Source organism: Cataglyphis hispanica, chromosome 1 (assembly GCF_021464435.1).
Source record: "Cataglyphis hispanica isolate Lineage 1 chromosome 1, ULB_Chis1_1.0, whole genome shotgun sequence".
Lineage (NCBI taxonomy): Eukaryota > Metazoa > Arthropoda > Insecta > Hymenoptera > Formicidae > Cataglyphis > Cataglyphis hispanica.
In genome coordinates this window covers 8,255,643-8,279,032 of record NC_065954.1, presented here as the reverse complement: position 1 = coordinate 8,279,032, position 23,390 = coordinate 8,255,643, and the positions used below count along the sequence as shown (strand labels likewise).

Here is a 23,390-nt window from a genome sequence, read left to right as displayed (position 1 = left end):
AAAATAAACTTTCGTGCCCGACAGTGTTGTGTGCGGGCTTTGCTTGGGAGATGGCACACGATATTCCGCGGGATACTCGTAAATACTGGAAAGCGCGATTATTTTCTCAGTCCGTTGTGTGTCGACTGGACGTGCCGAGACATTAAAGCAGTCCTTGACTTTGTCGTCATGCCCGGAGACAGCATTATTTTCTATCTCGGGGAGGGAAAGGGAAAGAGAGATAGAGAGAAAGAGCGCGAGCGAGGCGACCATCCGTCAAAGAAGAATCGCACGCGGATGAAAAGATTCCTCTCTCTATATAATAAAAACAAACTTTCATCCGTAGTCATCTTTGCCAAGCCTACCTTCGGGCCCTTTTCTTCTGTCAGCCAGCAACCTCCGAATCCCGCGATCCTAAAACAACTGAATCGCCGTGTCGATTTACTGAGCGACATATATATAAGATGGGAATATGTTGATGATTGATGCAACTTTTGTAAAGATTTAACATACTTGTGTTTAATATTAAATTTAATATAATATTTCTTGCTTGATAAAAGCAAAGATATTTTTTTTGTTTAAATTATAAAGTCGATTATATTATTGCTGATCAATCCTAACGAGAAACCGTTAAGATAACTTAGCTGTCAAAACAGAATTGATTAACTCGTTTATTAAGTGGGTGGCGAAACAAGCTGTACGACCGAAGTATGATTTATTGCACATAATAAAGTAACGCGTTGCCTCGTAGTAGCATCTGGAAACCGGCTTCGCTCTATGTATTTCGATATTTAATTCCCACTGAAATAACGTTTACCACACAAATTTTAATGGCGTACGCGAGGTCCGTTAATGTTAGCGCTTATCGGTGAATTTAATTAATGAAACGTCCTCCCACCGGTCGCAGGTAGATAACAGATCGATTTATCAAGGCGTGGACACGCGCACCGATGTACAATTAATCGAGTCCGGCTAGTGACATTTGAATCGCGACTCAGGTAGGTCGCATACCGTCGAAAGAAACCGAGAAAAAAAAAAGAAACATTAATTCGCAATAAAGTTCTCCGCCGCGCATCCCGCGCCGGTCCGGCGGGCTTCATTATGCGAGATGGCCGCGAGATTTAAGAAAAAAGATCTCCTCCCCCCCCCCTCCCTCTCGCCCCTTCCGCATGGGGTGAGAGGTTAAGAACCACGGAATAGCGAACTGACGGCCGTGTGGGAGGACATTATCTTCACCGTAGCCGTTCACCATCGTGACATCGGGACACGTTGCCCAGCGTGACTCCGTATTATTTGGCGCGGCAGTCGCATACGGGGCCCCATGACGCGGCTCGAAGTCGTTAGGCACCATTCAAAATCACCTTAAGTCGCCATCAAGTAGCGACTATTTTGTCCTCGTCTCCTGGAACCACAGAAGAGTTCTCACTACCTACCCCCGCGGCCTACCATCGCTGTTCCCTTCCCCCCCTCCCTCCGCTTCTCTCTCTCTCTCTCTCTCTCTCTCTTCCGGAGCGAGGAATTATAATTTGAATGACTCTTGGACCATGAGGAAGGACAACACGAGCTGCTGATGCGAGAAACATTCCATCGACTCGGTGTCCTTCGTCGAGAGAGAAAGAAGCGCGAATCGGCGAAAAATATCTTTCCATAATTCTTAGAAATATTTAAGTAGATATTGAGATTATTTTCTAAAGCCAGCTAGATGTTTTAAAATTATTATATAATTTCTTTCTTATACACGTACTCATAAGTAAACAAATTAATAAGTAAGTTAACAAGTTTTGAAAAGTTGACGTAACAGGATCTAACTTTGTGCAATTTATCCGAGTCTGTCTTATTATCCGAGTCTGTCTTACTTTGAAAAGTTTTTCTGTATATTATATATAGATTGAAAAATATATATGAGAAAAAAATAAAGAAAATAAAGAATTCTAGGAGAGGAAGAAATTGAGTCTTGTCTGCCGCCATTTCTTAACTATTTATTTTAAACATTTGCGCTTTTCACGCAATTAATATTTAATGATGCATATCATTTACTAAAATTTATCTTGTACTTAATCATTACTTTTCTCGATAGATGCTACTTTGGTAGCAGCATCGTTAAATCACATTTGATAACGATAATGCCGCATTAAAAGGGTTCGAAATCGTAAGCGTATCTTTCGGTACTTTTCAATCGTGAGTATCGATTAGCGCCTTCAATCGTGCGACCATCGGTCGCTTTGTAGCCACGTCGACGAGATTTTACGAGTCGGTCTATTCGAATCGCACGCAATCGACTTCGGCCATAAAGTTGCACGGCCCGCTGGCGATACGACACGCCGCGGGACAGAGCCAAGAAGTGTACAATGCTACGTACCGCGTGTCCGTGGAACACGACATGCCCATACAGTGTCCAACAAATGACGGGACCGTCGTGTGTGGTCCCACCTGCGTGGGTGTCTCTCTCTCTCTCTCTCTCTCTCTCTCTTTCTCTCCCTTTCTCTTTCTCTCTCGTCTCGCGCGGCTGCCTCCCCCGACTGGGGATGTATCTCGGTCGTCTTGGAGCCTATCTGCATTAGTCCACCGTGTCGAGATACCGACACGGACATGGATCTCACGAGGATCTCTTCGCCTCCGATCCGATATCCGTCTTCTATGTACGAAAATGGGAGAAGAGATGGAAGGGAAACTAGCACCAGGCTAGCGATAACTGAAGACATTTATTGTAATCGTAACAAACTTTACAAAAAAATTTTTTCTGATAAGAAAAATGTAAGCGAGTGATTAGTTAAAATATTTTAGCGCGTAGAGTACGGATGCGACATTTTTTATATATTCTAATATAAATGCGAAAACATTAATAATTTAGATAATCTTATCAGGTATTTATTAGAAAATAGGAAAAGATATTTCTGATGTAAAAGTAGAAAATGTAGAAGGGAAAATAACACCGTTCTCCCACATGCACTGAATAATTGCAGTACTAAAGTTTACGCGCCTCGTTGATCTTTCTATTATGTGGGCCATGCTGCAGTAAAAGAGGTGATTTATATTAATAGAATGCTCTATGAGAAATTTCTTCTTTATCTTCTAAATGGATGCTGATATCAGTTTCAAAATTATGCATTTCATATGGTAGCAAAATATCTATGAAAAATAAAGAATCTTATAATTTTTTATAATTATATTAGTGAGAACGTTCGCGTTGTTTAATTTTTTATACATGGATGTTTCAAGAAAAAGAGAGGTTCGATGTAAAATAGAGGATGCGGGAACGTAACTTAACCGAGATTCCATCGTTCGTCTCGGATGAAAGAATCGATAATCCTCGGTGAAGGTGTCCGTGATGAAGCGAGGCCTCCCTCGACAGAGAGGATGTGGTGAGATAAGGTAATTCCTTCGAAATAGCACGTGCAGGTAGATCGTGGCATCGCGCGAACGACCAGAACGAAAAGTGCGTTGCGAGTTAGGATAGATGTGGAGGATGAGATAGAGTGTCGCCGAAGATGCCCCTTTTTCGTACGTTAGGTGTTAGTTTAGGCAAGGATTTTGAGAAACAGATAAATATCCCACGTGAAAAACAGGAAGTTCCTCTACGTGGGTGGAATCTTGGGATATCGATATTTCTGCGTCTCTTTTCTTACCCTCGCGTTCTTCATCACGTTCACGGCCCTCGAGGGTGTATGTTCGTATTACAAGCGTGTCGAGGCAATCTCGAAGCGTGCGGAACAACGAAGCACTCGAGTGAGACATTTCGCAGATACCGTCGGTATCTTCTTCCGGTTCTTCGGGAAAGAGGACGTCTTGGCAGGAACAAAGAAAAAACTCGTGAAATTATCTCAAGTGCTTCGAGAACTTTCCAAGTTGTTAGTACTCGAAAGTTTCCGGATACTCGAGGACTGCGAAGCCATTATCGACTTGACGCGCTCTGCAAGACTCGTCTGTGATCTGTCATCAACATCGTGGCACACGTGTTTGCTCTAAAGAACGGCTGGTATTTTCATTTTTTGTATATTTAGAGAGAGATGATTAAAAAATTAAAACATAACAAGTTTTTTCGTAGATACATTATCGAATATGTTATAATTTATAATTAATTTTAATATATTTATTTATTTTTAAATATATATTTATGAATTATTGGAGGTGCTTGTTCCGTTCAACAGGATGTGGCGCAAGATCTCTCCAAGTGTCAAGTGCACTAATGAAAATGACAACATGTTTCTTTGAAGAGTCGTTGTATCGCTTTTTATGACGTTGCCAACAGAAAATAAGTAAAGTAGCAAAAGAGGAAATAAGTGGGACTATAAGTGGATAAGAATGGAATGGCTTGATTGATGAAAAGCAGTTCGATCACTTTGTGCAAAAGTCGTTAAGGAAGGTTAAAGTGCTTCTCTACAAGAATTGTCGTGGAAGTCGCCAATCTTTCTGTCGCCAAATGAGTAACGAGGCTAGCTTATAATGGAAGATATTAAATGAAGCTCTGCAGAATGCTATCCGTGTATGTGTGTGTGTGTGCGTTCTAATACTTTTATTTCATATTTAATGATTAATTTTATCTTGTTTATTACATAGTTTGCACTAATTAAATTTTACATAAATTATCATATTATATAAATTGTGTTAGGAAAAAAAAAAAAATTATTAGAATAAATTAAGCAAATCTCTTCGGAAGAAAAATATATTTTTCATATATATATTTTCCTTTTACTCAATAAACAAAATGGAAACACGAAAGTAGGATCTGTTTCGATATGATAATGTACCTAATGCAAGTAAGATTTACGATTATTCGCATATAATGATCCTTCACCTTTGCACTTTGTTTACGATGTCTATCTGCACCCAATAAAAGATCCTTATAACGAATGGTACAAATTCGAGCTGGTTTATGTTCCCTTATGAAAAAAGTACCTCCCTAATCCAATCTGCCTCCGTAAACGTTTTCTCATTTGTAGTCATAAAAATTCGTTACATGTTGTCAAGAGCATTTTATTAAAAAGCACTTAACAATAAAATATTTATTTAAATGAACACGTGCGTGCTTGATACAGTTAATGCGGTTTACATGTTTTAGTGTTAATTTTAAAATTATGAAGCTGATTGCATTTGAGCCGCCGATATTTTCTCGCTTTGATTATTTATTATTTTAATCGATCTATTATAATGAGAATTTTTCTAAGGGCGAAAAAAGTCAATGTGCTCAATAAAAATAATATAATATAATATTTATTTTGCATATATTTATGTTAAAAAAATATCTATAGAATATTAATTTTGTGTATTTATTTGTATACTATACATTTTGTTTCTTAAATATTGATAAATAAAGTTTGAACGAGCCAGATTATTCTTGCAATGTGTGTTGCAAGAATACCGAATGGAATAAAGTAAAAAAGAGCATACAATAAATCTCCGTGACTTTGTAATTGCAAAGAACGGGCGGACACAATTGTCATTATTTTCGATTACATTTCGCGTAGTGTCAACACGCGTGGGCACTCTTCTCCTCCATCTGCTTCCAATTAAAATCCCGGCGAACCGCTATAATTCACATCGACGCGCCGGCTAATAAATTGGCTACACATCCGCGAGTTGTAGCGGGCGATTTGTAAAACGGACGTATTGCGTCAGGCATGTATGAGGTGTCTTGTACACGGGACCGATACCGATTATCAGGAGCGAGTTTAACGAGCGCGACGCCGATGGATCCCGAAACGGTCGCGAGCTCTAAGTGATCGGGTCCCGAGCTTGAGACGAGCTGAGATAGGTCCTGGTGCGAGGAGCGCAGGGATAATCGACGCACTTAGTATCGTTCTCCTGCACGCGGGCAGGTGGAGTCGAAATTCGTGGTCCACGAAAAAAAATCTCGAGAGACTGTAAAGATACATTTTTATCGCGTCCCCTGGGCGAGCATTCGTCCCCTAAGTGGCGTTTATCTCGTAGGTCTCGTCTGTAATGTCTGTAACTTAACACTGTCCTGGGAGAGACCGATAGCGGTGACGAAGCGGCGCGCGCACGGGCTGTTTCTGTCGCAAGGCGTGTCCACTCTTACAGCTTCGAGGAACCGAACGAGGGATGTTTGGGGAATATCGTGGATCGAGCTTGTGTAACGGATACTATCCGCGTTTATGCCGCTCACGAATGCTGCGCGTTCATCTCAAATTTAAATGCGCCAGCCTGGCGTGTATCGGGGAGACAGGTCACGTTCGAGAGGAATCCCTTTTCTCGTATACACGCCTGGATTTGGACCTGGTTGCGTGTCGTTAAAGGGGCAGAGAACAACGTTGCGACGACGCATCAGTCACGGCGCACGGAGAGCGTCGGCTTAGAAGACACCTCAAAGAGATGTATTTTGAATGAAAATGGCGGAGATGGCCGGTAAAAGGGTGTCGCCTTTTTGCTGGAAACGTGCTTAGAGGCGAACTGTTTTCGTCTAAGAAAATGGATTCGGGATTTTAGCATATGGCCCTTTTGTGCGACGTTTGAGAAAACCGCACTTGTGGCGCATATTAAGGCGCTAAGAATCTCATATCCCTTTTATATTTTCGTATGCGAGAAAAATATCTTTCAAAGAAAAGAAATCTATTTAGGTCACGATGAGTTAAGAGCATCACGAAAGTCTTTTGCTACTCGAAAAGATTTGGGGAAGAGGAGGGTAAGTATCAACGAAACACAAAAGTTTACGCTTTACATTTCGCTTTACATATTCTTTGGATGCATTTCGTGCGAGATTCTAGAGATTCGAGTTGAAAGGAGACGAAAGACGAAGACTCGTGGCTCGAGCCTTCCGGCAGATATCCATTTCGAGCGTCTCTTAGAGACGTCAAAAGAAGTGCAGATGTTGCACACGCATTCTTCAATGACGCGCTCCGCCCGGTCCTTCTTAAGACAAAAGGGCCACGGTGCACATCGCGGAATCTTCTTTTTCTCGTGCGGGAAGCACGTAGGTATATCGTACGCTCGTCGCTGTATGTAACACGTGTTGCCCATTGGATGTCCATCTGTCGTTGACAATAGCCTTCTCGCTGACAGTACGAGGAGAGGCAAACCAACCGGCGCTCCTTATACGGCTCCTTATATCTTCACAATAAGTTGGTGTAATAAATGAAAGTCTCGCATGTGCATATTGAGTGTCATGGCGGATTGAAGAAATTTGCGTTTGATAAAACTCTCAAAGAATAAATTTATTTTGTCTTTTTTTTAGCCTTTCAGTTTTGTTTAATGCCATTTACCATGCGGGAGAGATCGATTATTCACACGCTTGGTAATTGCACTTTCGATTCTCCATTGTTCCGAACTTGTGCGTCAACATCTGCGAAGATTAAGCATCATTCGGCGAACGTGGTCGGCGGAAATCGATGCTTTCTAATAGCGGAAGCGGAATCCTCGATGCGCAACCGTCTCTCGTAATCGCGGCGATATTTAACCGGATGTCGTTAAGTAACGGACTTTTTAGAAAAAATCGACGATGCAATAATTTACGAATTACAAATTCAACGCGGAGAGCCCGAACCGCTCCGTCTCATAAGCCACGATATTTCAACGGAGAAGACGTCCGGGCTCTGGGGTATCGCATCACCCTACGTGAATAAATCGCCGTCGGGGAGATCTTTCATCAACTTTAATTCTCTCGATTCTTTCCAACAGCCCGTAGTCGCCCGCAGAAATGATATCTCGCGTGATTAAGGCTCTCGCGCTCAAATTCTTTTTTTTTTTCAAACATAATAAACATCTCTCTGTGGTTGTATAGAAACATATTTATATTAAAGCAACATCAATTTTTATAAGAATGTCAATTAAACACGTGCAAGAAAAATTATATTTTTATAATTTCGAATATATATTTATTTTATATGATTATAAAAATATTTCTTACATAAAAATATTTTAATAACTTAATTGTTCAAGCAAAGTTAATTACAGAAACAGAAGGTTAATATTAAAGATAGTTTACAACAGCCATATTGCATTGCAATAAATATGGAAGATTTGACATAGAGGGACATAGATTGCGGCTTAAGAGCATCGCTAATAATTTTCAGGTTGATCCCAAGATCACCGGATTGCCTCGTCCTCGTAAAATATTGAACACATTTTTATGAGAAGATTAGGCTGCGGGCTCGTGGAACCAAAAGTCTTTGTTAATCTCTAGAGCTGTGATAAACCGCTCGGGAGAAGAGCTGAAATTTGATTGAATTTCGATGGCATCATCCTCGCAGCCACGCGCGAGGATTTCGAGGCGTAAATTTCATCTATCTAATCTGTAAAATCCAAGCTGCCTGCGTCTTTTCTCACCATCTTGTCGACACTCACGTGCGTGTTTACGTATACAAGGAAAAAAATTGTCGCCCGATGATGTCATATCTTTCTGTAAACTTAGGGACGAAATATTTCCCACGATGGGATTCACTCGTTGATCTGCTTCATGCAAAAAGGGATGTTTCATATCGAGTATCACATAATGTGTATCATATCTCTGATACGATGTAAGCCTTAGAAAACATATTTTAAATTTTAAAAGCTTTGGTGCGTCTTTTCGTATTATATATATAAATAAATTATCTAATTATAAATTATTATTGAGAGTTTTTATTTTATTTATTTTATAGGGTCATCACTTTTATCTTTATTATAGAATAGAATTAATATTTTTTTCAGTAAATTTTAACAGATAAATCCTATCACTAATAATACAAAACATATGTATCTATTGTGTAAAATTAAAAATATATGTACAGTGTGTTATTTTTACACTTTTTTTTTCAGTTGTTTGAATAATTTAATGTCTAAGTTAAATTACTACAACAATAATTAATACAACAATAGAGTCTTTTTATGCGTTTTATAAACACTGTTGAAAAATTTGTTTTTTTGTTAAAAAATTTGCTGGTTAAAAATTTTATTGGAAAAAATGAAGAAATATGATAGATAATTACCACTATTACTTCTTAAACAAATATTGAATTCAAATAACAATAATACTTTAACTACTTGTCTCATTAATCGATAATTTATATTCAATGGACAAAATGACGTCTCTCACACTGTTTCAACATTCGCAATTACACAAAATTGCTACGTATGCAATATCCCAAATTACCTCGGAAACACGCCACGCGCATATTACGCGCAAATTTTAACGGGATATATTTTCACACTACGAAATCGTAAATGTTTTTCCCTTCGAATCCCGCGCGTACAGACGCGTCTCGCGCGCGCGTCTTACGCGGCGACGCACAATGTAACGATGCAAATTGCGGACGGTCCGAGACAAAAGTGTTTGCTTGCGCTATTTGCGGTCGGCGCGGCTCCCGAGGCAGCGGATTTCAATTACGAGTCTTCAGCGACTGACAGACGCGCGCGAGCGAGCGAGCGAGCGTTTCTCTCGGCCTGGCCGGTAGCTCATTCGAAATTCGGTAGCTGAGCGGTGAGCTCTTCCCAGTAATGAAACATTCGCAGCGCACCGCAAATTGCCCCTCGCACCTCACCATGCAAGAACTCAAGTGCTTACAACCGTTCGCTTATATATCTCTCTTTCTTCTCTCTCTCTCTCTCTCTCTCTCTCTCTCTCTCTCTCTACCCGCTCGACCCTCGCTCTATCTCATCCACCCCGCAGTTAGCTTTTTCGTTCTTTCTTCCCCCTTGCGCCGGCGGAATCGCATCTCCGATACGTACGCCCCGGCACTTCGCGGCTACTGGCACAATCCCGTATGCAATTATTGGTTCTCGCTGCGGCAAAAATTCGTTCACCATGAGATAAGAGGACTGGGCTATACTCGCGTTTTTTTTTTTCTTTTTCAACGCTCGGCGAACCGTGGGAGTCGCGTAGCCGCGAGCCTACGGGGAGATGTTGCGGAATGGTATCGCATCGCTTCTCACGATAGATTCCTCGTTACTTTGTTGCAAGCATCGATCGCTATTCCCACACACACCTGCAATGAAAATAAATCGTATAGAGTATAGAGGATTGTGCGCGATTCGATCGTCGCGACCGAACGATTCACCGCGCACGATGAATCCGTTTTGCGTCAAAGTAGTCGTTTAGGTGACATACATGTTGGATACTTGAAGATTTATTTTTAGCCATGTCCGTGGCGCTAGAAAGAAAAGAGAGAGAGAGAGAGAAAGAGAACAAGGTTCCACGTCGAAGCTTAATGCATCGTAAAAATAATATTACGGTAGAAGCTTGCGTTTATGCGCACGATTTAGGACTTTGTTTCATGGATCTATAAATTTGGTGCGTCGAACGATCCGTGTCGCTCCGCAGAAATCCAATTCTTAATTAACCCATCGCGAGACGATAACATAAATTTGCGCGAATTTAGCGTTCTCGGTTGGCCGTAACTTGCGGCGCTCAACAACTTTTAAAATCCCGTGAAACGAGTTAATAACTACTGCTCACGGTTTCAGGTCGTCGATTGGATGGATCCGAGGGACCACTTTCAGCGAGCGATAACGACGAAATCACGAGCGTGACTCTCGTTTCCGCGCAGAGTCTCTTTTTACCAGATCGGCTAACGTTTCCCATGACTATACGGGCAAGCGTGGTAGTGCATCTTGACGCGCGATACACGATGCTCTCCGCAAGACCAGGTGTCTTGGACTTTGGAGCGGCATTCCTCGTTGCAATTGATGCGCGGCGTCGCGCATCGATTCCCGCGAGAGCGAAGAATATGATAATGTGAAGCTAAGTAGAAATATGTGCTGATATTAGCAGAGTTTTATGGTGATAAGCATTTTGTAAATTAAAAATATAATTCATCTTTTTCTTACCTTTAGATTTTATTATAAAAAGGATATTGGTGATGAAATTGCAATCAAATGAATAAAAGACACGAAATATATCAATATTTAATAATCTAATATTAAAGTTATTATATATATATATATATAAATTTTATCTTATTTATATTTAATCTAATATTCAAATTAATCTAATATTTAAATTAAATTAAATTAAATTAAGCTTTTAAATTTAATTTTAAATTTTATTCTTCTAATATTTAAATTAAATATTTGAATAATATTTAAATAATATTTTAATCTAATATTTAAATTAAATTTAATTTAAATATTAGATTAAAATATTATTTAAAATTAGAAAAATTTAATATTTGAATTTAATTAATATCTAATATTTAAATTAAATTATATCTAATATTAAATTTTAAAGTTTTTTTTGGAGAGCGTAAAATAAAATGAGAATTATAACAGGCAATCTTATTAAATCCTAATGAAATTATAAAAATATTCATCTTTCCGCATGACGTTAAATTGACTGTTTTAATCGCTTATAAGTGATCGTCGTTAAAGCTTACTGGTCGACTTCCTTCTTGTTCCTCTCGACGAGTTAATAAGCTGAGCGACATCCGCGGCTTAGCACGATCGATGCGTCATCGGCTGTTAAGCACGATTAATCGCGAGCGCGATCGAGCTTGCTCGATCGTCTGGTTCAGACCTCGAACTAGGTCTCTTTAAGATTCATGGCGTTTCTTGTCTGACGGCGAGCTGCGAGAGAGAACGGCTTTTATAGGGTTTTAAAACCGGTAACACGCCCTCCTTGATGGCAGAGAAACGTGATATTGAGAGTTACGATTGTACCAGAAGAAATCGACGGCATTGGATTACGCTAAAAGATTTTTAAAAATCATGTTCTCGTTACCTCGTGGTATAAATTGATGATCGAGAGCGCGCTTGTAAGCGCAGAGTAATGCGAATTATTATCGAGAAAAAAACGTAACGAGTTATGCATTTATATATATATATATATATATATATATATATATATATATATATTGATAAAAATCTAGACGTCTAGACGTCTCTAATTTAATTATCATAGAGGTTCGATTTGAAAATCTTCGGTACAATAAATTATTTGCAGAAAATAATATTAATAAAATTTCATCATACCCACAAATTGAAGAAAACAATTAAGAAAGAAAAATTATAATTTCTTTTTAAAGCAAGGTTTTGCATATCGAGAATGAACATATATATCTAAATTGCTAATTTCCACGCGATCGTTCGGTATCAGCTGTTCTTAGGCATCGAGAGGAACGCAGATATCAGAGAAAGCAATACAGTGGTATCGGCTGGGAAAGAGCATTCCGCCATAACACAAGTTTAATTGGGCCCCGATCCATGAGCGAAAAAGTCGAATCTCACGCAAGGGTTTCAACGCAAGAATGCCATTGACAGATAAAACGCCGTTGTTTCCAGCTGGACCACCTTCGTCCAGCTGGTGGGATAATTGCGCGATGACATATCTGAAGTTTTTGCGATGACGGCCACACATGGATCACGAAGGGGTCTTCTTCATCGGCCGGCAATTAGACAGATCGCATACAAAAATATGTGAGTGTCGTAAAAGGAAGCGGCTCGGCACGAAACGGACCCACTCGGCATCCAGGATGGGACGGAGATTCGTCAAATAATTGACAAATGAATTTAATTGCTGGCTATATTTTTTGCTGAACTACGGGTCGGACACAAGTAAACGGACTCGAGATACTCGTGGCGTTAATTATCGAAAAGTCAACGTTGTAGCTCGTTTCAACGAACTCTAACAGCTCCTTGAACGTCTCTCAACATGTGAAAATCGGTCTCGAAAGCAGCAATCATCCGCTTTGATTTTGTGAAGGAAACTTTACATGTGACTTGCCTTTTAATAAAAAATTTGAAAAATATCTTAAGATATAACGGATATATTTTCGCTTGGAGATTATATTATTTTTATATCGTTATTATATTATTTTTAGATTGTTTACTTTTCCGCTAAAATATGCGCGTTAACTTATTTGTCCAAGTATATAGGTTCCGTAGCCGATTGATTAAACTGGAACGATTAAGGTCCCGCTGTTTCTTTATTATGCACAAGTCGAGCGTCGTTCGATTCGTTATCTCGGTATCCGCGGCTAATTTACTCTGACAAATACGGATCGTTCGTTTGTCCAGAATACAGCTGCGCGCTTATACGGGCCCACATCCATACTCGCTGCGATCCACTTTAATAAAGCGCACCGATTACTCACCCGGATGTTTTAGACCGGATGGACAGTGCGGATATTAACCCTCCAGCATTATCGTGGGGGTCTGCGCTGACGGCGGAGCAGAAAAGTTACGTCAACATAAATATCTTATTCAAATATAATAAAAATCTTTATTTTGCATATTGTTAAAAATTTTATGACTTTTTATTATTTTATAAATCTGAGTTTATTAAATATTATATTTACTTTTGCTCGTAATAAAAAAAAAAAAAATACTATGCATTGCATATAGATTTCAGAGATCTGTTGAAAATAAAAAGAACTCGAATTTAAATATTCATACGGTGTCCACGGGCAGAGCGTCCCCTATTCTCGAGTTGGAACGATACGAAACGAAATTGTTTGGTCTCGATTGGAATTCAATAAAATTCAAAGTTGTTAAAGGATCGGCGATCGTTTCATAACATCTAAGAGAGCCATTCGTGCGTCGTGTTTCGGGCGCTGATTTACATTTCAGTTGTGCCACTAGGCGGGAAGGGCTCTCGAATCATTAGGATCTCCATAAACGGCAGACGGCCTAACGAAGCTTCCTTAAAATACGCGATGTACGAGCCGTAACGCTGCCGCATCGCAGAAAAAAAAAGAGAGAGAGAGAGAGAAGAGAGGAAGATCGAGACCGAGAGTATACATCTGCCCCATAAACGCACTTGTAAATCAAGACACGCGCGCAACCACGAGCGCTTCGCTAGTGAGGCAATGCCTATAGAGTCTTTGAATTATTAATACGAGCTTGCTTACTGGTCCAATCAAGTCCTCCCACCTGGCCACCTGGTCAATTCTTAGCTCGATGTTCTTTTAGCGATCCGCCATATTTGAAAGCGCGCTGCCCGCATGATCCTCTCCACGCGATTAAGCTCTTCGGCGTCTCTTAAGAAGCCGGCGAAGAGATAAAAGGGGAAAAAAATTCAAAGCGCGCCGACGAGAGCTTCATTCTCAGACGGAAGAAAGAGCTTCGGGGTAATCCATCACTATCATCTCTACGTGTGGTAGTACGGAGAGGATGCGCCGCGCCGAGCGATGCGCGATTTTGTTTTGCGACGTTAAAGGGATGTCCGCAGAGGATGTCTATGAAGCGAGATAACCAAGGGGGCATAAAGTTCCTCGAAAAAAAAAAAAATTCCTCTCGCTCGCGCGACGATTCCTCGTTTTACCGCATCGATTTTATTCTCCATTGTTTATCCCGTCCTACATCTTCTCAAACAGGCTGGTACATCCGGCGAGCCGCTTTGTTTATTGCATGTCGATTCGTTAAGCGTTTCTCGCACACCCGTCGGCTACTGTGCTCGTAACCATCGACGAAAGAGAGACCATGCGTGAATGTACGTCTCCCATGCGCGGGAGAACCCATGCTCCTCGTGGCAGTGGGAGAACCTCATGGAATGGTATGAGAGGGCGTCGGGTCGGCGCGTGGGCGGCCGCAGGCAGGACGCACGTCTGAATGCTGGAGAGAGATAGTCCGGCATATCTCTCTTCGATGGTATGCCACGAGACCGAGTTCGAGAGGGGAACTCGTGGAGGGAAGAAAACGAAAAGAAAGACAAGAGGGAGAGAGAAGGAGAGGGAACAAACGTGGGATAAGGAAGGTCGATCACGAGCTCCTACGTATCCCACGTATGGCAAAGAATATCGTGGAGAAAAGGGGAGAGAGAGAGAGAGAGAGAGAGAGGGCAAGAACGAGGATAGACGGAAAGTACTGGGCACAAGAGCTCGATCCACAGCCGGTTAGGAATAAAAGGAGTTTTATATGACGCCGTGGTTTATGGCCGTGGGTTTTATTTGATCGCGTTGCCACCGGTGCGGATTTCGCAATAAATTAGACCGAGGTGTAATTAAAAGGGCACCAGTTGCCGTTGTTCCGCGATCGTCGTGTAGTCCTACCGAATGAGAGGAGGATCCTTGTCCTTGGAAATTTCTTCAGGTTACTTTCGATGGTTCGGGAACTATAGGAATGGACATAAGGCCACAAGAGAATATCTGTTGGTAATTACGCAAGAATTACGGATGCTTAAACGGATACAGCGGGAAGGATTATATTATTGTTGATTAAGGAGAAATAAAATCCATTATTTCGAAACAAATTGAATTTTTTTTTTTTTTGGAAGAGTCAACTTTTTCTCACAAGGAAATTTCATAAAAAATTCTCATCGCAAGATAGATTGAAGCCTTCATTTTTTTTTACTTTAAAACAACCGAAATTGTAGGGAACATTGAAAATCAAGAAGAAGCGAATGCAGAAACAAGAGGTTAATAAACCAAAAGCGGCGGCTCGATCTTTAAAGTCTAATTACCATTAAGTGGATCGAGAATCCATCTCGTGCCGAGTACGCGATATCATCCATCTGGGACGTGTAATTCGGGGATCTGATGAGTTACCGGCGCGTCGTAATCAGCAATGCGTTCACCAGTGACGACTAATTTGTCTGTTCGGCAAATTGAAATTACACGTTGTTGATCTCACGATGTGCCACGCTGGTTCTCTCACTGCTGAATTATTATCGCGGCCCCACGTAAATCCTCGAAAGGGAACGATGAGTGATTCGACGTGCATCAGTAAGGATGATGCCGAACGGCATCTTCCGACTTTCTCCCGACTTTTCGATCCACCCTCGTTTTCACGAGTGTCATTAATCCTCGAATATTCTTGTGGATCTTGACAGCGAGATCATAATTCGGGATGATTGTTGTCACCGCTACTATGTGTCTTTAATTATTACTTTTAAACATCTGTATCTCTCGTAAATCTTATGTGATGTAATTATGTAAATCAGTTTAAATAAGAGCAAAAGCTGTAATCAATAATAATCAATAATTAATCAATAGCAACTTAAATAAAATCCCTTTCCATATTTATTTTACTATTACAGATACATTTATAATTTTTCTTCTTCTGTTCTGAATTATTAATTTAGAATAGCTTTACATTTTTAATGATCCAGACAATTTTATTCCCACTAATCCTAGTTATCCCCATTCAACCTGAATGATACTTCTTATTTGCATATGCAAATCTCAATTCCTAATAAATTAGATGGAATAATTGCTCTTCCATCTTTAATTATCTTATATTTTCTACCTTTAATAAATATTAAATTTAATTTCTTAACATTTTATTCTTTCAACCAATTAATATACTAAATTTTTAGCAATACATTTTAGCAGGAGCTCAAGCAATTAAATATTCTTATGTTATAATTAAACAAATTTTATCTTGTATTTATTTTATTTATATTTTTCATCTTATATTTTTATAAAAATTTGAGATATAATTTTTTTTTAATAAAAATATCTAAATTAAAAAAAAAATATAAGTTATGTTTATTTTTCCTGCAAGAAACCAACCTGATCGGAATAGAAACAAAAATAATGCAAAGATGTTAGAATCTTGCTTACATACACTCGTGGACACGTGTCACATTCGCGATAATCGAAGAATAGCATCTTGTAATGGCCATGATCACGATAGAAAGAAATATGTTCATTGAAGCGTTTTGCAGGTAACTTGTTCGTGACCGAGGTAACAATCGCGAGGAGTCTCTTATAAACCGCGATTTATTGTACGATTGTATCTGTCGATACATTTTTTTTTTCCAGTTAGCATCGCTGCAGCGCGAGTCCGCTTCCGCTTTATCCAGCGTCGTGGAATCGTGACCGCAAAATAAATCTGAAGGCGCCTCGGGACCGCCACTACTTCGTCGTCTCTCTTCTTACGTTAGTTCATCCTCCCGTTCTCATGGACCTTCCCTTGACCTTCTCTTCTCATTTCGCGGTCTCCGTGGAATTTTTACCAATTTCTGTTCTCCAACGCTCATCTTTTCTAAAACTCCCCGAGGATCCCGACAAGATTCTTCTTCCTTATAGTTCTCCGTCGTATTCTTTTATTGTCTTTCTACGAAAATTGTCTACCGTATTCTTTTCTCTTCTTCACTTCTTTCCGTGGTTCTCTTATTTTCTCGTATCTCTTATTTTCCACTTTCGTCTGCTCTCTTACCTTTATATCCTCTTTTTTTTCTACCTCTTTGCAGCCTCCCAGCCTTCTCAGTTTCTTTGCGAATCTATTTCTTTTTCGTAGTTTCTCTGTCATCTCATTTTACTCTCGCGATTTCTTTCTCTTCTTTGCCAACCCGATGATTCCCGACGATCTCTTCGAGCAAATTCTTCCTCCTTCTCCTTCTACGCCCCCGTCAAGGATCCCGACGAGAGATAACCCTTATAAACTGGAGCATTAGTAAGGCGCGGAGCAGCTCCATGAGAGGGTATCTGCGGATCTACACGTTGCGAGAAGGGGCGCAAAGGCGTGCCACAATGAAGCTCGGTTTATAAACCATATCTGTATCGCGCTGGCCCTCCGCCGCGCAGAGAGGCGAATGTGGGACCACCACAATATGTATCGCACGGCCATACAGATGAGAGCAACCGCTTGAATAACGTCCGGGTATATCTTCCTTCGAGCATCTTACTTATACCCTAACCGGGCGGGCTCGAGCAAAAATCTACGTAATTATCGGGTTCGTGCTTCCTCGGGGAAATTAAGCGAGGATCGTGTTGCGTTAAGGGAAAAGTAATCCTGATGAGGCCATGATAATTAATTAATCCCGGGCGATATCATGCAACGGCGTCAAGATCGCGTTTTCAATGTGTAAGAAGCAGCTGTTCAATATCCAAGAGTATGTCCTTCGAAATTCCACGAAGACGAGAGCGTGTTTATGCAACGAAAAGGAGAATCCGATGGAAGGAATGCGAGGGTGTTCGCGATTAAGTTGTATCAAATCCGCGATTGAGTACCTTGTGCATCGCGAGTTCCACAGCCATAAACGTCTGGCTTGTGATCTTTCCCATAATCTACAGGAACCAGTAAGAAAAACGAGAATCGATAACGAATTTGATAAGGAGTGAAAGAGAGACCGAATGAATCGGATAGTAAATACCCGTGGGAGGAAGGAGCAAGACGTACGATAAAAAAGAGAAGGACATATGAAAAGTAAGAGGATAAGAAGTATAAAGCGTGAGGATTGGAAGTAACCGATATTGGAGGGGCAGGGAGGGAGAGGGAATAAAAATGCGCGAGAGAAAGGGGAGAGTGTTAGAGAGATAGAGAAAGGGAATGGGGGAGAGAAAGAGAGAAGACAGCTGGCAAATTCCCGGCTTGTGGTCGTTGGTCTTCAGCGCGCGAGAGGTATCCAGGTGCGGAGGTGACGCTCTACAATAACTCCTTCGGCTTTATGTTGTGGGTGGTTTATACTTTATGACCTGCAGGACAATCACGAAGCCGCGGACGATTCGGACTCTCGTTTCTACTGCCCTCATCTTCGCTTAAAAGTCTCTCTTCCCTTGTTTATGATGATTCATTTTTTCTGTGGGTCATCGAAATTTAAAATTTGCAAAGATTTTTTTCATTTTCTTTTTTTTTAATTATTTTCGTTACAAAATTATCGATATTATTATTTATATCGATCTTTCGATGAACGACTATCTTGACAAAATCTTTGCATCATCTCTGAATTGATCAAAATATTATCTCCTCTTTAAATTACATACAAATAATACTTGATCGCGTACATATTTTTATAATTGCGCTTCTCTACATCCGATATTACGCGATTTTCAGGGATCTAACGAGCCGATGCGCCCCCACGCGTGCCCTTAATTTTATTCCACGCATCGATCATAATTACCAGGCGTGATATATGCGGCCTCGCATGTATCGCAGGCAGGTGTGAGGAGTGCCCCTCGCGAGATGCGAGTTGCATCACTCGCATCTCGCGATAAATCAAACTTCGAGAAGCGGCGGCGGCGGCCCCTGGATCGATGTCCGAGATTGGCAACGTGCCAATTTTCTCCGGGAGTGAAAGCAGATTTCGAGAAGGGCCCCGCTTGCGCGCGCACGACGCTCGCAATGATAGGTGTGATAAATGCAATTATTTACGGTCGATTAAGAGCACTTCGACGGGTGTTTGAGCCGCTGCGAGTACCCAATGCGGCGAGAAAACGCTCCCGATCGAAGCCCCCGATCGAAGGCGGCTGTGCTCGCTCGTTGTAAGCTCGAATTTTAAGCAGATTATCTGCTCGTCCGCTCTTAAGCGGGGCGTATAGCTTGGCATGACTGTTGCGAAAACGAAGCATGGCGCCGTTGCCTGGTCGATCAGTACTTTTACATAATTTAACGATCAAATTGTCGTCGAGGCGCGCCTTCGTATTGAGTTCATGGTAACGTAGATATATTTATGATAAAACTTAAGGGGATATAAAAACAAAGTTCGCTGTGAAAAAAAGAATAAATATCTGTCAAATCGAACGATCTATATAAAATGTTTTTCAGCATTATTGTCATTATTATTATTTAATTTTTATTCAAGCTGTAATTTTCTTCGTTTACGCGAAATGTAAATAACAATACAATACACCCGCCATCTCACGCATTGGACTAACGAAGATCTACGATCGTATCGAATCGAAGGGGAGACCATCCACGAAGCTGAGACTTTTTATTTTCCTCTTGTGTACCTGCTCCCGAGGCTCCCCCTCTCCCTCCGCCCACCCCTCAGAGCGTAGCGTCCTCGAATTGATGCATCGTCGTGTACGAGAATATTTCACGTCGCGTGTTTTGTCCCACGTATGAGAAAAATATTCCGGTCGCAAGCCCACGCACAATGCGTAGAGAAGCGGTGGTGGTGTGAGATACAAGGAGAAAGGAAATCTTCGAAATAAATCACGGATCTAGGCAACAGGTGTACGGATTGCCTCACGATTCAAATTCTCGCATCCAGCATGTTGGAGGAGATCTCGTCTGTGAACTCGTCTGCATATACAGCTTTCCTATGAATTACCAAATACATCGCGCGCATCGCCGCGAGAGAAATGCCCCTATCAGAGAATATAACCATTTTTTTTTTCTTTCCACTCGGTATGAAAGCTAATCGGGACATTCTGTCACCGCTCTAAGAGAAATCTTGATCTTGACGTATCACATATATTTGCATTTCTAAGAATATTTCGTAGCAAGTGAAAATTCTCTCTCGTAAAGGACCTAAACTACATTATTCACGTCATTATCCAAGCGCCAATATGATTAACATCATTATTCATCGATGTAGCTTGTACATCAAAAAACGGCGCAGAAGGCGAGGTGGGGGAGGGGAGGGAGAGCAAAATGAACACTTCGGGACCGAGGCGTGTTCTAAGACCAGTCGAGAACGACGGCTTTTTCGTGCCGAATAAAATGAAATTAATCGTACGACCCGGCGGGGGTCGGCGGCTCCTCTGTCCTAGCTCGTAATAAATAAATCCACGGACCCCTTGGCCCCCTGGCGGTGTCCCAATTAATTCGATCTTATTGTAACGCGCGACCCATCCTCGGGATAACGCTCTTTGTGATATCGACTTTGGTCACGGTCCCGCGAGTACATTATCATTCGTCGTGCGCTTCTCGTCCCCCGCTTCGACGAATTTAATTAAGCCGCGGGCGACCCGTCTTTGTAGCGACACCGTGCACGAGTTTCGAGCGCGCCGGCTTGTGGATAAATAATTTTCAAATTAAGCGTGTAACGATGTCGTGCGCGCGATGGGCTTCTTATCGATCCTCCATACGGCGAAGTTAATTTAACTTTCAGTGATTTCTCGTCCGCTCCAAAAAAGTGACACGCGAAGCGTGCAAATAAAAATTAAGCCCTATCTGGATCGGGAATTGTTGCCGAGGCGATACACATGCTAGCTGTATTTTGTCGACCGCTGATAACCGATAATAACTTTTTTTTTTAATTTTAAATTTATATTTTTTTTATTTTACAATTTTTTAATTTTTTTCCAATTTTTTAATATTTGTAAATACGATTACATTATTTTTAAAATCAAGGATAAACATGAACAGGTATTTAAATCAAATTAAATAAAATGTTCAAAACGATCGGAAACGATTTACTGCCGGACCTATGTTTATATAGCTTTTTTTCCTTCTTTTTAGATCGCAAAGTATTGCGGACGATTTTCCGGACACCCTGCACATTTCACCGCGCATATGTATCTAGACAAAAATCTAGTTGTACATTTTTCTTATTTCTCAAAAAAAAAAAAATGTCGATTTTCGGAAATCCTGTTCCGTTTATCTTGTCCCGTCTACGAGTTCGAAAATGAAGATGGATCACCTAGCGCATCTAGAGACGTGACTTATTTAGAAATCCGAGTTAAAGCGCGCAGGTGTGCGCGCGGAATTGTCTCGGGCCGCGGGCTACGCAACGCGCAGCAAACACGCGCGTACGCGTACTCGATCGCGTGGAATGTTGATGTAGGATAAATATCCTTGAAATTACACGCGTAATCATTACGATGTCGCCCGAGGTGGAGAGCACGGTAGGAGCGCTCTCGATGCGTTCTCGGTGATCATTCGTTTTATACGCCCGCAGATTGGATGGTATACGATCGGCATTTGGAGACGAAATCGAGATTGGACCGGGCGCATTAGCCGCGGGGCTCGTGAGACGAAAGTGGTACGGCTGTAAGACCCGACTTTTGTTATTTACTATATTACTACGTAGATCGATACGATTTATCGGTATTTTTTTTAACGCAGTCGAAGATTAAAACTGTCTTGCACTCACCTTGAGGACTGGCTGACGAGTGTCCTTAAAACAACGAAGTAAGTCGAGGTAATAAAGGAGAGCGATCACATTAAATATATGCAATATGAATAAAGGCAAGATTATATTTTAATGATAAATAATTTTATCAGATTGACAAATTTAGAAACATATATAATTTTTTTTTAGATAAATCGACTGATTGCTATTTGGAAACAACAATTCGCGCTGTGAAAATAAATCGAGTGGTGGGTCGATCGAGATAATAAGTATCGAGATAAATCTTGGATTCGATCAATGCATTTAAAACGAAACGAGATCGTTCTATAAAAGTGCAGATTGACCACTCCTCGGCGAAACCCTTATTATAACGTTACATCGCTATAAATACAGAACGGAATTACGCAGGTTATTATAGTGTTACTGCAAAAAAGGGGTTGAGCAAATAATATGTACTAAATATAACATTACGGGTAGAGTTAAGCGAACTCGAAATTACGCGCTTTAGCACGTTTGAAGAAGATTCGTAGAGGTTCGATGGAAAAATATAAATACCAATTAGATACTGGAATCATCGATTTTCCAACGAAACTGAATTCGAAGAGGGTGTAAACGGATCGGTTAAGGGGTACGAAGGATCTCGTTAGGTTACATCGAGATAAATCAACAGCTCGATGAAACCGTTTATAACAAAGTGAGTCTATCTGGAGTAACGCACCTCGCCCCTCGTATATTTTACTAGCCGCGGCTATCCTATTATTACGCGGAGCTGCCAGCACTCCCACGCTGAGGGGTAACCTGATCGGGGTTAATCTGACCCTGACCTGCATGACGGCACCTGCGCGCGCGACCCAACCTAATTCCAACTTTTCCCCTCATCCTCCCTTAGTTGCTTCGTTTCACGTCTCGAGCCGCGTTGTCCTGAGGCGGGAGATAAGAGCGTAAGATAGGAATTTTTTGTTTTTCTATCATGACCACCGTATCTCTAACGAACGCTCAAGTCTGACCACGTTCGATGTCACGTGTAGTTACGGTGCGAAAAGTAATAAGAAATGAGATTCCAACGCTCTTAGTGTAAAAACGAATATTTTTCAATGACAGCTGTGAGAGATAAGAGTATCTATTAGACATCGATTATGACAGTTTTTGTTATTATTACAAAAACTAAAGTAATGTATTTACAGCGAGATTTGTTATGTAAAAATTAGAGCTACAATTCGCGAATGTTTAGGGAAGAATGATAAGTTCCTTTTTCTTTAAAGTGTTAATATCGAATTCGAATGGTATTTTAAAATTGCGATTCAAGCCTTACTGGATTAGTAGAGGCCCGAGGTACCTCGAAGTCTGACCGGTTGCCTTTCGACAGGTCTGAATTGCCACTTCACTCCATGTGACTGGAGACTCATCAAGGGCAACATTTTGGGACGTCGTTCGAGAACTAAATAACGCTCCTCGCAGCATCAGATGGGTACGATAATTATTCTGTGATTGAAACACGTAGATGTACGTGCTCACAAACAAGGTATGATGTACCACTTAGTTGTTATGCACAATGCATGGCCGTTTCTGGAATCAATTCGTGGTTTTGCGTGTAATAAGAAGTCATCGAACGAGCGTATATGAAGAGATCAGAAATGATTTTGTCATAGCGAAAAGAAGCGATGATCTTAGTGTCGACGGTCATCCATGTTTTCCAAGAAATTTCGCTGGGTATGTTATGGTTATGTTTCGCCAACACCTTTATGGACGACATCAGAGATAAATTATTGCGTATTCGTTAATGTTTAATTAATTATAGCTTACG

The 23,390-nt window shown here is 40.8% G+C and overlaps 1 protein-coding gene across 1 annotated transcript; it reads right to left on the bottom strand.

Annotated features, from left to right (window-relative positions):
• Positions 1-8,770: 8,770 nt before the first annotated feature.
• Positions 8,771-11,406, bottom strand: LOC126851400 (uncharacterized). Its single transcript, XM_050595332.1, has 3 exons — positions 11,283-11,406; positions 10,367-10,651; positions 8,771-9,896 (listed from the first exon to the last, which is right to left on the bottom strand). Exons 1-3 carry the CDS (start codon positions 11,331-11,333, stop codon positions 9,840-9,842), a joined length of 393 nt encoding a protein of 130 aa, XP_050451289.1. The 5' UTR covers positions 11,334-11,406; the 3' UTR covers positions 8,771-9,839.
• Positions 11,407-23,390: the final 11,984 nt, after the last annotated feature.

Excerpts from the sequence above, each read along its gene's own strand:
- LOC126851400 (XM_050595332.1), bottom strand. The coding sequence starts at position 11,333 with ATGTCGCTCAGCTTATTAACTCGTCGAGAGGAACAAGAAGGAAGTCGA. Across the intron at positions 10,652-11,282 it reads AACAAGAAGGAAGTCGACCA|CTTCACATTATCATATTCTT; the intron begins GTAAGCTTTAAC and ends ATTTCTACTTAG. Across the intron at positions 9,897-10,366 it reads CCAATCGACGACCTGAAACC|GTGTGTGTGGGAATAGCGAT; the intron begins GTGAGCAGTAGT and ends TTTTCATTGCAG.